Source organism: Sorghum bicolor, chromosome 9 (assembly GCF_000003195.3).
Source record: "Sorghum bicolor cultivar BTx623 chromosome 9, Sorghum_bicolor_NCBIv3, whole genome shotgun sequence".
In the NCBI taxonomy this organism is placed as follows: domain Eukaryota; kingdom Viridiplantae; phylum Streptophyta; class Magnoliopsida; order Poales; family Poaceae; genus Sorghum; species Sorghum bicolor.
In genome coordinates, this window is record NC_012878.2 from 54,339,269 (window position 1) to 54,352,604 (window position 13,336).

General features: G+C 40.6%; 2 protein-coding genes across 3 annotated transcripts; both read left to right on the plus strand.

The window, feature by feature from the left end:
* LOC8080091 (photosystem II reaction center W protein, chloroplastic) lies at window positions 3,585-4,616 on the plus strand. The gene is made up of 2 exons (XM_021447078.1): window positions 3,585-3,783; window positions 3,947-4,616. Exons 1-2 carry the CDS (start codon window positions 3,717-3,719, stop codon window positions 4,312-4,314), a joined length of 435 nt encoding a protein of 144 aa, XP_021302753.1. The 5' UTR covers window positions 3,585-3,716; the 3' UTR covers window positions 4,315-4,616.
* LOC110430556 (NADH dehydrogenase [ubiquinone] flavoprotein 2, mitochondrial) lies at window positions 7,465-11,608 on the plus strand. 2 transcript variants are annotated; one of them, XR_002447902.1, is made up of 11 exons: window positions 7,465-7,663; window positions 7,754-7,834; window positions 7,929-7,994; window positions 8,406-8,522; window positions 9,838-9,915; window positions 10,013-10,118; window positions 10,259-10,305; window positions 10,537-10,614; window positions 10,896-10,961; window positions 11,092-11,250; window positions 11,405-11,608. XR_002447902.1 is itself a non-coding variant. In XM_021448340.1 (10 exons), exons 1-10 carry the CDS (start codon window positions 7,565-7,567, stop codon window positions 11,197-11,199), a joined length of 846 nt encoding a protein of 281 aa, XP_021304015.1. In that variant the 5' UTR covers window positions 7,465-7,564; the 3' UTR covers window positions 11,200-11,581. The 2 variants fall into 2 exon arrangements, 1 of the variants encoding a protein (XP_021304015.1); XM_021448340.1 differs by having other exon boundaries at window positions 11,092-11,581.

Sequence of the window (13,336 nt, forward strand, 5' to 3'; positions counted from 1 at the left end):
ATAATTAATAAAGAATCTAATGGTACTTAGTTGGTATAATAAATATTATTATTTTATCATATAATTTTGGTTAAACTTAAGATATTTTGACTTTTCAAAATTTTTGGAATGTCTTGTAATTTAGAATGGAGAGAGTACAAAAGAGTTACAGAGGGACATGTCTCATTGCCTCACCGTAGGATTCAGGGTATTATAGAGTCCTTTTGTTAGTTCTACTTCTGTTACAAATATATGGGTTATTCACTCAATGGTGCAATGCAAACCAGCCCCTAAAATGTTCAGTCACAGTTTCTTTTCTAAATCTTTGTAGTTTTAGCAGAAACAAGAAAACCCCACTCTTTTATATGTTGGACTTCATTTGGAACCATCTAGATTGGAACTCAATAGTTCTCATGGGCACCAAAAACTGGCAAAAACACAGAGGATTTTTTTTTTTGGTATGTATTGATGTACAACAAATTTCTCAAATGATCTATGGAGAAGCATAAAGAACTATGATGGAACATAGACAGAACAGTAACTTTATATCGGTGAGCCAGAGCCACAACTTCAGTTTGTTGGAAGTCAGAAGCAGTGAGAATGCAGACATATCAATACTGCTCTGTGCAATTCAGTTTCTTAAAGAACAGATGCACTCAACTTTAGAGAATTTTTTGACTAAACATATTGGTACAAAGAAAATTGAAAACTTTATGGACGACAATAAAACTTAACCAGTAGCCCGACATTGAGAAATGCAGAGGCATACAGACCGGAGGTATGCGAAGTGCAATAATGCAATGCAGCATGTACATGCTCAGCATTGCTTATCTGGACCATCCAAATGTGCTCTGAGATTCGTGCTGCTGCACTTCTCTCAACTGTGTTCACACTTCTCTCCACTGTTTCACACATCTCGATGCATATTCAACGGTATAGATAAACAATGCCCAACATGTACACCCTAAAAAACTGCCTTCATGCGAAGTGGACAGTGGGAAGTGAAATACATAATGGAAATGAGAAGAGCATGCCTTGTTCCGTTGCACTACTTTAGTAATAAATACTTTTTATCGAACGAACAATGTTTCTCTCACAGTATTTTAGCATAAGTCAAATTTACGATATAAAGTCACAAACTCACAATTATTACAAACATAGACAACTTTTTTTTCCAAATAATGGATGAATTGGGGATTTAAACCTCTTTAAACAAGAGACATCAGTTCACAATTATTACAAAGCGAACGAACAATATTTCTCTCATAATATTTTAGCATAAGCCAAATTTTAGTGAAACAAACTAAGGTCACAAACTCACATTTATTACAAACACAAAGAACTTTTTTCAAATAATGGATAAATTGGGGATTCAAACCTCTTTAAACAAGTTCAGAATTATTACAAAGCGAACGAACAATGTTTCTCTCACAGCATTTTAGCATAAGCCAAATTTCAGCGAAACAAAATAAGGTCATAAACTCACAATTATTACAAACACACAGAACTTTTTTTCCAAATAATGGATAAATTGGGAATTCAAACCTATTTAAACAAAAGACATCAGTTCACAATTATTACAAACACAAACATGAGACGAAGCAGAAGATGTTCACCATTTCTAATCAATAGGAAACCTAACAATTTTCTAAACCCCTTTGAAAAAACTTGGCAGGCGAGAAACCAATGGTAGGCGAGGCTTTCTTTCTAGCTGTGTGCACTAGTTCTTGGACTATGTCATTTCAACTCTATCCGTTTGAAATTATAAGACGTTTTGACTTTTCTAGATTTATAGCTTTTGCCAATGAATCTAGAAAAGGTAAAATGTCTTAGAATTTAAAATGGAGAAAATACTTCTCTATAATCTTGTTGTTGCAATCCGTCCAAATGAAACAAGTACGGTCACCCCTAGGGTAACAATCATATGCATAGTCTATACATAGGTCTTGTTTAGTTTCCAAAATATTTTGTAAAATTTTTCATATTTCCCATCACATCGAATCTTGCGGCACATACATGAAGCACTAAATATAGATAAAAAATAACTAATTATACAGTTTACCTATAATTTGCGAGACGAATCTTTTGAGCTTAGTTAATCCATGATTTGACAATATTTGTCAAATACAAACGAAACTGCTACTATTTCTATTTTGCAAAATATTTTAGAAGTAAACATGACCATAGCAGATGGCAAGTTTACCGTCCATCTCAAGCAAATCAATATCGAGTGGTGATCGCATCAACCTGAATGACTCATCCTCCATATCAACTTACTATCGGTGTCATCGTGGTGAACCCTTAGGCCCTCCACAATATCAAGTGGTGTCGGCAAAATAAAAAAACAAAGGCCACTATAGAAAGCATACTTCATGCTTGAGACGTCTACATCGCTATGGGACTCACCATATCTGTGTCCTTGATGTAAACTGGTGTTGTAGAGAGAAGCAAGAAAGTAGGCATATGGAGGCAAGAAGTTGCGGGTAAAGTTAAATCTGTCATCGAGGACGTACACATCTCAATGCAAATCCAATCACTCTGAAGGTGAGAGCATATGCCCTCGAAGGGTACAAAACCACATTCAGAAGTTGCGTGACTCCTAGTTTTTTTCAAGAGCTAGCACCACTAGCTACATCGTGTGCAGCAAGGCTCCAATCCCTCTCCCCTGTTTTGATGCTACTTCGGGCAAACATTATGGAGAATCTTAGGCCTTGTTTAGTTCCCAAAAATTTTGTAAAATTTTTCAGATTCTCTGTCACATCGAATCTTTAGACGTATGCATGAAGTATTAAATATAGATAAAAATAAAAACTAATTGCACAGTTTGGTCGGAATTGACAAGACGAATCTTTTGAGCCTCGTTAGTTTATAATTGGACAATATTTGTCAAATACAAACGAAAACGTTACTATTCATATTTTGTAAAATTTTTTGGAACTAAACAAGGCCTTAGCATTCAAGAAGAGAACGAGATCGGAAAAGGAGAAGAGAAACATGAACTTTAGATGATATTTTGTATTTAGAGACCTTACTATATTCCACATTTTTACTGCTAAGAATGAGCCTAGTGCAGGCAACCGTGTATCAGTATATATGGCAATCAGCTGGGTGGGCAGCGGATAGAGGCAATCAGCCGAGCTGAGTTCTCCCCGGAGTGAAAAAAATTAGGTGTAGTCACACGGCTAGGAAGTAGAGTTTTCAATTGTTTAATTTAGAGTATCGTAAGAAATCAGCATCACGCCTCAGCCATTGAGGAGCCCCACCACGCCTGACCCTGCGATAAATTTCTTGAGACACCGAATGGTTTGGCAGCAGCCTATTAGCTAAATTTACCAATCATTTAACAGTATTTTTTTAAAATAAATTAGACAACGATATCTTTTTATCATGACTTATCAGCCAAACAAACAATGCGAATCTACACCTTTTTTTTTCCAGGAGCCAGAGCCACCCGGGCGCCGGTCCGGTGAGTACCCGTACCCCACTAAATTTTTTTCCGTGTCGACGGTGCAGCTCGTTTTCCTGTGAGAATCGGTGGATCTACGTGGCGAGCACTCACTGGCTGTAGAGGATATGTACACATGGATAACCAGGCCGTTGGCAGCCAGCCAGCCACACTTTGAGTGGCACCAATTTGGCTGAGCGCCTACCGGAGAATATCACCACTTGTATTGCATTGCAATCTAGACACAGCAGGCACGAGACCGTCAGTTAGCCCAGCGAGAGTGGAGCAACTAATGGCAACCATCAGCGCCGCCACCCTCGTCGGCGCGGCCGCCGTCGCCAGGCCGTCTCAGGCTCAAGGTACGTATATATAAAGCTCGTCGTCGTCTTGGGGAGGATCTGGTGCAAGATAAGCTAGCTGCGGCGCCGGCCGTCAGTCATCTGCCGGCCGGGCGCGCGGCGTGTAAGCAGAGCTGCAGAGAGTAAGGTTGCTGTGTGTGTGTGTGTGTGTGCGCCACTGTAGGGCTGCCGCAGCTGAGGGTGAGAGGCGAGAAGCAGGTGCACCGGTGTGGCGCCGCCGACTCGAGGCGGCCGAGCCAGCGGGACGTCGACGGCGGGAACAGCGTGAACGGCAAGGCAGCGCCAGCGTCGTCGTCTCCGGGCGGCGCCGCGTCGTCGCTTCTGGCCGCGGCGAGCGCGATGACGACGTCGTCGCCCGCGCTGGCGCTGGTGGACGAGCGGATGTCGACGGAGGGCACCGGGCTCAGCCTGGGGCTCAGCAACAACCTGCTGGGGTGGATCCTGCTCGGCGTCTTCGGCCTCATCTGGTCCCTCTACACCGTCTACACCTCCACGCTCGACGAGGACGAGGACTCCGGCCTCTCGCTCTGAAATAATCTACCTAGCTGATTCGTCGATCATTCCTAGCTACTTGTATTTTTGTTCAGCCTGACCCCGTGTATTGTAGTCCGTGTGTGAGTTCGATCGATCTGTGCATGCGTGGGTGCAGACGAAGCAAGCCATGGTTGTATGCGACCGTAACTCAGTTGTTGCATCTCAGATATGGTACGTAATGACGAGTACTTAATTAGTAGTAGGGTGAAGTCCCGATCTCGAAAAAAAGTACTTAGCAGTAGTTGGTTTATCCATTACTCATCCGTTCTAAATTATAAGTTATTTTGTTTTTTCTAATATATCAATTTTGCTATGTTTCAGATATACATTTAAATACACAATAAAGTCTATGTACAAAAAAAATCAAAACAACCTACTAAAATAGTAGACTTCTCCTAGTATTTTTAAGTAGTAATAACAAACTATAATTAGTCATGACACATGTGAATCTCACTAAAAGACATTTAGTAGAAATACTAAATTTTGAATATTAAAACACTAAAAGAAGCCCACCTCACTAGAAAAAGTCTAAAATTCTGGTTGTGACAAAGTATCATGTATGGATGAAGGCACGATGAAGCTGCACAGATGAAGTACTGTATGGAGTTTGATAGTAGTGTGGCAGTGTCATTTATTATCTAACTTAGTTCACCCAAAAAACCAAAAACTTTTCAAGATTTCATGTCACATCGAATCTTGCGGCACATGCATGGAGCACCAAAATATAGACGAAAATAAAAACTAATTATACAATTTACCTGTAAATTGCGAGATAAATCTTTTAAGCCTAGTTACTCTATGACTGAACAATGTTTATCAAATAAAAACGAAAATGCTACAGTTCGGGAACCCAAAAAATTTTCGGAACTCAACAAGGCCTTACATTTCGTTGCCGAGTATGGGAATGGAATGGGACAAGGATATTCTAGAATCACCATGTTAAAACTGATGAACTCTGCTTCATGTGAGCAGTGCTACTTCTTCGTACTAGTATCTGGCAGCGAGACAGACAGTGTGTTAATGTTTCCAATGTCTTTCTTGAAACAGAGTTTAATCCGGCGCCTAGCTTCATTCGAGGCTATGGAACACACCAAGATAATCGAGCACCTGAAAGGCTGAAATTCATGAGGCTGATCATGGGATAAGTGGGTTTTTAAACAGAGATCAACTATCGCAGCTTTTTCAAGAAACACTCCCACATCTAATATACTACAGGTCCCTGAAATCGAGAATGATTTCAGGCGTTGTTCTCCTCACTGATGAAGGATTTGGGGTCGGGTAGCTTGTGCTTGGCGGGCTTAGAATAGAAAAGGGTCTGGGCTTGGGGAGCTAGGCAGTCCAGGGCTCTAGGCAAATGACATAGGCCTTGTTTAGTTCGCTACCTGAAATTTTTGGGTCACAGTAGCACTCTCGTTTGTATTTGACAATTATTGTCTAATTATAGATTAACTAGACTCAAAAGATTTGTCTCGCAAATTACAGATAAATTGTGCAATTAGTTATTTTTTTATCTATATTTAATGCTCTATGCACGTGTCGTAAGATTCGATGTGACGAGAAATCTTGAAAAAATTTTAGTTTGGGGGTGGAAATAAACAAGGCTATAGGTATGGGGGGCGAAGCAGTAAGGACGCTGCCAACCATGGACACCGGAGGACAACTATTGAGCCAAGGAGAGGTGGGGGTTAGCGTGGTAGGAGATAGCGGAAGCAGACTCAGTTATAGGACGCCGCCGAGGATGGAGGGGGCCGGTGGTAAGCGGGGAAGCGAGCATCGGGAGTTTTGTGGGTGTTGAAGAAGAAACAACAAGAATTTGTTTATATGTCCATGTATTTACCTCAATCTATATGTGCTTTGAAGTGGGTTGATGTGGAATTTAAGATAGATACATGGGTATCCAAACAAGACCCAAGGCAGGACAAAAATAATACCTCAACTAGAGATGGTTGGATGAAGATCCAATTACCGATATTCATTGACTCATTGCTTGAAACGAAAAGGAAAAAAACACAGACCTGAACGGATTTACAAGAACTAAGGTTGAAGGGGCAAGGGTATCACTCCGTAGAATTTAAGGAACGAAAGTGGTTTAGATAATTCTTCGTCTCGATTCGAATTCGATGATCCTACCATAACTAATAAAAAAAAGGATCTAACAGAGTGATGATAATGAAATATAGCATGCATTCATAGCTAATCTCATAAGATATTGTATATTGTTAGGGAAAGGGAAGATGATTTCACCGCTAAGAGCATCTCCAAGAGTATCCTATTTTTTTTCTCTTAAAAGCATGTATTCTTGCAACTCTTGAAAAGGTATTGGGAAAAAAAAGGCCATCACCGAGCGTTTTCAATAATTCACTCCTAAAATATAGAAGAAAATTTTATACCACGAATCCTATACTATTTCTAAATTATCGTAACCATTTTTATATATTTTCCCTCACGTACATTTGTATCAGGAATCCTTTTCTATTTCTTTTTTTCCCACACCCTTCTACCTTTAGATTGATCGACCGATACGCACTGGAGTATCCGCGCGGCAGCGACTACGCCAAAGTTACATTAGGAGTTGTTGGAGAGGGATTTTTTTCATCTTAAAAAAAAGAATCAGGAAGAGAAATATGGTACTCTTGGAGATGCTTTATAAAAATTAGAAAGAGACTGTGTAAACACCCGAGAAGGCTAAAACTCGACTGAGGCCTTGTTTAGATGCAAAATTTTTTTGATTTCGCTATTGTAGCACTTTTCGTTTGTTTGTGGTAAACATTATCCAATCATAGACTAACTAGAGTCAAAAGATTCGTCTCGCGATTTATAGTTAAACTGTGTGACTAGTTTTTGTTTTCGTCTATATTTAATGCTCTATGCATGTGCCGTAAGATTTGATGTGATAGAAAATCTTGAAATTTTTTTGAATTTCGAGGTGAACTAAACAAAGCCTGAAAAATCATTGAAAAGTTCAGGTGAACCCAGAGTACTCTCTCTCTCTCTCTTGGAGTGGATCCAGAGTGCTCTTGGTTACATTACCAGTCTGCCACGGCCCAGAGATTTTAAGCCCAATTTCAAAATGGGGCCAGACAACTAGATCTGGCCCATTGGGCCTGTAGGGCTCGTGTCTTAGCGATGCAGCGGAGAGTGGAAGACGGGTCGCTTCTTCTCCTACCTCGCAGGCTTCGCAAGGCGGCCACACGCCGATACCTCCACCACCACCCGCTCCGTCGCCTCCCCCACCGGCCACGCCACCATGCTGCCACCGGCCGCGCGCCTCGCGGCCCGCCGCCTTCTCGGCCTCGCCTCCGCATCTGCGTCGGAAGCCGCCGGCCGCCGGCTAGCTTCGTCTCCGGTTAGTCGTCCTCTTCTCTGCCCAACCCCTGCCCCCACCATTTCCCCAAACTAATCGTCTGATCTCCTCCGCGGAAAATTTCCCTTCCAGATCGCTGCCGCAGGCTACTCCGCCGCCGCCTCTAGGGGCTCCGTCTCCAGCACCAGGCCCTTCTCCACGGCTCTTAACTACGTGAGCACTCCTCGGATCCGCCCCCCCTGTGTTTGCCTGATCTGGTTGGTGGTTGATAGTTCAGCTGAGTTGACGTTTTCCGTTGTTGTTGCAGCACCTTGATTCGCCGGAGAACAAGCCGGACATGAAATGGGAGTTCTCGGAGGCGAATATGAAGAAGGTACTGAGTTACTGACTACCCTTGCCTTCGTTTGTGATTCGCCTATACCTCTACTCAATAGGGTAAATTGGCATGGTTTGGATTGGTTATGTCAGATGTTGTTCATACCTTGTTTGGATCCTCATTGTCTCAGATATGGTAGTGAGGATAGCATTTCCAGTGGGACGTTGATGTTAGTGGATTGACTGACTCGCTTGGATGATGAAGTTTTCATTTTGAGCTGATTGTTGGTTTATGAGAGGGAGATATCCTTGTAATGTAACACTTTACCAGTGGGCATATGTAATATGGCGATCTGCTTAATGTTGGATCTTGTTGACTTAATAATGTGATTGGTGAATGCAACTAATATTTATAGTATGGACCTTGTTATCAGTGCACTTTAAATTTTATGTTTTGATGTTGGTTCAGGTCAATGAGATTCTGTCTCACTATCCAAGCAACTACAAGCAATCTGGTATTATTCCGCTGCTTGATCTTGCACAGCAGCAGCATGGTGGATGGGTGCCAGTTGCAGCCATGGATGCTGTAAGTTCTACTATGTAAAAACTAGACAACTATCTATTTTCTACATTTCAATGTGTTTTGTTATCTCCCATTTGAAAAAATAAACATGATGAACTTGTTTACAGACCTGTAGTTATGCATTCATTCACTGAAGCGCTTACAGAGTTACATTTCAGTTGTAATATATAGCAGAAACTCCTTGATTGATCCTTGCTTCGTGTTACAGCTGCTGTCATTTATCATTTCCAGGATAATCTTCACCCTATCCGATTCTTCAGGAATTTTTACATTTTTGCCTATTGAATTTTGTCTAGGTGCACATGGGAATAACATGCACATATTAGGTGACAGGTTTATCCAATGACTTGAGCAGTGTCAATTATATTTATCCCTGACAAATCTCTTTCCAAGAGTTACCTTAGCTCTTGTACAAAAATAAAACCAACTACTGCAAACTTAGTCTATGTGCTGTTAGCCTGTTATCGATGGTCCAACACTTACAATGTGTATTAGCTTTCTTCTATGAGTAGAACAATGATTTAATGTTCAAATCTAATGTCTACTGAAGACAGGGGAGAACGAAGTCACATCTTGTAGAGTAGTAGAGTACACAACATTTGTATGTAACACCATTTGATAAATACAATATTATCCTGGCCTCGCCTTATGCAGAAAAACAAAACTATGCTACCAGAAAATAAGATGCCTTTTTTTAGGCAACAGGAGGGGTTTCCCGTTACTGATAAATATATATAGAACAAGTGACCGAGAGACAAAAAACAAAACAAAGAAAATCAAAAGAATTACACAAAGCTCTGTAGCTATTCCTCTGTACAGGAAGTAGCTCTGCCTTGAATTGAAGAATATTTGTTTTTATTCCTGGCCAATTACTCCACAACAACAACAACAAAGCCTTTTAGTCCCAAGCAAGTTGGGGAAGATGTACTATATATATTCCAGCACATAAAAATTATGATTTCCATGAGGCAGCTGTTTTTCCAGGACCTGAAATGGATTGTGTTGTGGTTGAATGTGCAAGTGCTGGTAGATGCCTTAATTTTGAGTGCAGTGTTCGAAAATGGGGATTGATGACCAATAAAAAACAAGCACATTTGCATCAATGGAAGTCGACATCTCCTGTATAAATATTCATATATAATTATGTTCATAGCATGTGAATAGCTGAAAGTATTAAAAGCGGTTATGTTACACACTTATCAGATGTATTATGTTAGATTGTGTTATTATCTGTTTCCGCACTGTTGTCGCCATGTCTGGAAAACTTAATTTCCTATGTTTTTCTGTACTTCTGACAGTGTTTTCTCTGTTATTTCAGATTGCTAAAATCGTCGAAGTTGCACCAATCAGGGTATATGAAGTTGCTACCTTTTACACAATGTTTAACCGCACTAAGGTATCTTGATGCATTACTGCCTATTTCGGTTTTATCGTTACCCCCACTAGTACTTGTGTTATGCTTTTGACCTTTTCATTTTTGTATCATTTATTAGGTTGGTAAATACCATCTTTTGGTGTGTGGAACTACACCTTGTATGATTCGTGGTTCACGCGAAATTGAAGATACATTGTTGGAGCACCTTGGAGTTAAACGAAATGGTTTGTATTACTATTGACAACACTTTTTCCTGTTAACTAAGGGTGCTATTTTCTGATTGGTTACCACCAACATTGTCCTCTGAGCCTGAGCGTCTCATGCTTTCTCTGCAATATTGTTGACATTTTTGTTGCCTTTGCAGAGGTGACCAGTGATGGTTTATTTTCTGTTGGAGAAATGGAGTGCATGGTAATTTGATCTACATATTTATGAGATGCTATCACAGATGCCTTCAAATTGCACCTTTTTAGTTGTGTTTTAAATGTTTAGCAGCAGTAGTCTCTAATGTTTCATCAATGAATGGTTTTTAATACTTTAGCTATTTCTATTTGTTCATATGTAGAAATCATTTTTATTTTATTTGTTTTATTTTGGGGAACTAGAATGCACCTTTTTTAATCATATCTGTTGCATTTGCAGGGTTGCTGTGTGAATGCTCCTATGATTGCTGTGGCTGACTACTCGAAAGGCTCAGAGGGTTACACATACAACTACTATGTAAGTTTACTTGCATGAATTGGCACTTTGCTGCTGTCATTATTTGTTTCCCTATTAGTCTGTTATATGCTCTTAAACGCTATTTCCATGCAACAGAAGTACTCAATACATAAAAACATACACAACATGACAAATAATGTTTATTGCTAAGTTAGGGGTGAGTGTGCGTGCGTTGTGAGTGTGTTTGTGTTGTACTGGGTAATTCTTAAAAAAAAAGATGACTTGACAAAAAAAACTGCGCCATAACTCTGAGCTTTTTCTGTGCCTCCCTTCTTTTGCAGGAGGACCTCACTCCGAAACGTGTTGTTGAGATTGTTGAGATGCTGAGAAGAGGCGAAACACCCCCTGTAAGTGCCAGCTAACTTCACTGGATATTTCAATTGTGCTTTTAGTTGGTTTGATCCTTTTTTATGTTTAACCACAACTCTTTTGCTCACTGGTCAATGTACTGTTTTGGTTATCAAAATAATTTTCCAGCGAGGCACACAACACCCAGAGCGGAAAAACTGTGGCCCTGCTGGGGGGAACACCACCTTGCTCGGAGAGCCGAAACCTCCTCCATGCAGGGATCTGGATGCCTGCTAGGTTTGCTTCGGAGCATTACGAGCACACAAATAAGTTGGCTCGCACTGTAAGGTGTGCAAACTGCAAACAGCAGAAGGGATGTATTATTTGCATTCTGAAGCTTTCTTGTGTTTCACAGTGAAAGCTTTTCTAACTTTTATATCCTGCACCATCAGAGAAACAGTAAATTGATAGACAATAAGATGTTTTTTGATCTGATGTTCAGTGGCAAACGCTTTGTATTTTGCAACCGGTGAAGGAGCTGAACCTGTGGCAACTGGAAGAATCGACCACCGTGCAATGCTGTTCATTTTGTTTTATTATTAAGTCTTGTTGTTAGTCATTGAATGATGAGATCATATACTTGATATATCTCGAATTTTGCAAACCAATATTGGTTGTCTGCAATGACTGATAGTAGTCGTATCTATCATGGGTCTCAACTGATGGAACAGCTGGCAAATCTCACGAAATGGGGCACATGGATATGTCAAGAACTCGTTTATACATGGATTAGAGCGTTTTAGGATTTGTCTAGAATTTTTTGGATATTTTTTTTTTCAGTTTCTAGATCTAACTCTATTTTTCAGGATCTAGAGATATTTTCATGAGCTCTAAATATTTCATTTAGACGGTGAATTCCAAACTATCATTATTTTTTTTGAGGGATTTGTTTGGCTGGCTGAAAAAAGGTTTATGCTGATGTTAATTTGTTATCAGAGAAAAACACAGTTCCATGACTAAAAAGTAGTGTTGGTCAGTTCAAGGGAACAGGGGACATAAAATCTTGTCAACTATTTACTGAAACTTTTTTTAAAAAAAAATATAAAGAAAACCATCTTTAAAACCACTCCAACGCATGGTGGTTTTTGAACGGTTTTGAAAGTATTTGATCTTGGAGTCTGAGGATAATCAGATTGCTACAATAGTTTAATGAGGTATAATAGATTCCCCAAATTTACATACTAATGCTTGTGCTTAAGCTACTATGGCCTAAACACCCTCTGCCTAAGGCGCTAACTCTTAGGTCTTGTTTGGTTGAATTCTTTTTATTTGTTACTCTGTGGTACACCCATAACATAACGAGGTATAATAGATTCCCCCAAATTTGCATACTAAGAACATCTCTAATAGTTTTGCATATTGCTTTTGCATTCTTGATTTTTACCAAAATTCACAAAACACATCTCCAACAGTTTTGCGTATTGGTTTTGCATTTTTGAAAACTTGGCAAAATCCAAGGGAGGCTTGGCATTTATACAAGTCCGTCCGCGACTTGGCAAACACCGATCTACCGCGACTCCCACGCGCGATCGGAAAACACCGATCACAACAGTATCAAGATGGATAACGATCGTGGCTCAGCGGCCACCGGCCAGTGGCGATCGTGGACTACTTGCAGATCTCTAGGGGAACTTACACTGCTTGCTGATCTCCAGGCACTTCTTCCAGCGATCGACCGTGGACTTGCCGATCTCCAGGGAGCAGCTACCGAGCCATGGCACGAAGCAACTGGCGGCGGACCTCCTCAACGCGAGTGGCGGCGGACTTCCTGAACGCGCGAAGAAAGCCCGCGAACGGACCGAGACGCGCGCATGCTGAAAACTTTCGGCAGTTGGGTCCACATTTTGGTAAATGACAAGTCAGATTTGCGAAACTCTTGGAGATGTCTTGTTTTTCTCCTTCCCATTTGCTTTTCAGAGTTGGCAAACTCCAACAAATGGCAAAGAAAAAATGCAAACTGTTGGAGATGCTGTAATGCTTGTGCTTAAGCTACGTGGCCTAAACACCCTCTGCCTAAGTCGCTGACTCTTAGGTCTTGTTTGGTTGAACCCTTTTTATTTGTTACTCTGGTACACCCATCCCCCACCCTACCTTGTTGTTGACAGGAAGGTGATGCTCGGGGTGAGTCGTCTAGGTCATGGACTCTTAGGGCTTGTTTAGTCAAACTCTTTTTAGCTGCAACTCTGTCGGATACAGTTGTTGAGGAGTCGAGTCTGTTTGTTTGTCTGTAAAGTCATGGCTGAAAGTACTAATCACTGATTTATTATGAGAGAAAAACACTGTTGGCTGGCAGAAAAAAGTATGGCTTAAAAACAAACAAACACAAAGAAACAAAAATATCCTAAGGGTATGTTTGTGATTATAGTTGATTTTG

Bases quoted from the DNA above. Each gene is read 5' to 3' on its own strand.
- LOC8080091 (XM_021447078.1), top strand. From the start codon at position 3,717: ATGGCAACCATCAGCGCCGCCACCCTCGTCGGCGCGGCCGCCGTCGCC. The intron at 3,784-3,946 runs GTACGTATATAT...GCGCCACTGTAG, and splicing joins CAGGCCGTCTCAGGCTCAAG to GGCTGCCGCAGCTGAGGGTG.
- LOC110430556 (XM_021448340.1), top strand. From the start codon at position 7,565: ATGCTGCCACCGGCCGCGCGCCTCGCGGCCCGCCGCCTTCTCGGCCTC. The intron at 7,835-7,928 runs GTGAGCACTCCT...TTGTTGTTGCAG, and splicing joins TCTCCACGGCTCTTAACTAC to CACCTTGATTCGCCGGAGAA. The intron at 7,995-8,405 runs GTACTGAGTTAC...ATGTTGGTTCAG, and splicing joins CGGAGGCGAATATGAAGAAG to GTCAATGAGATTCTGTCTCA.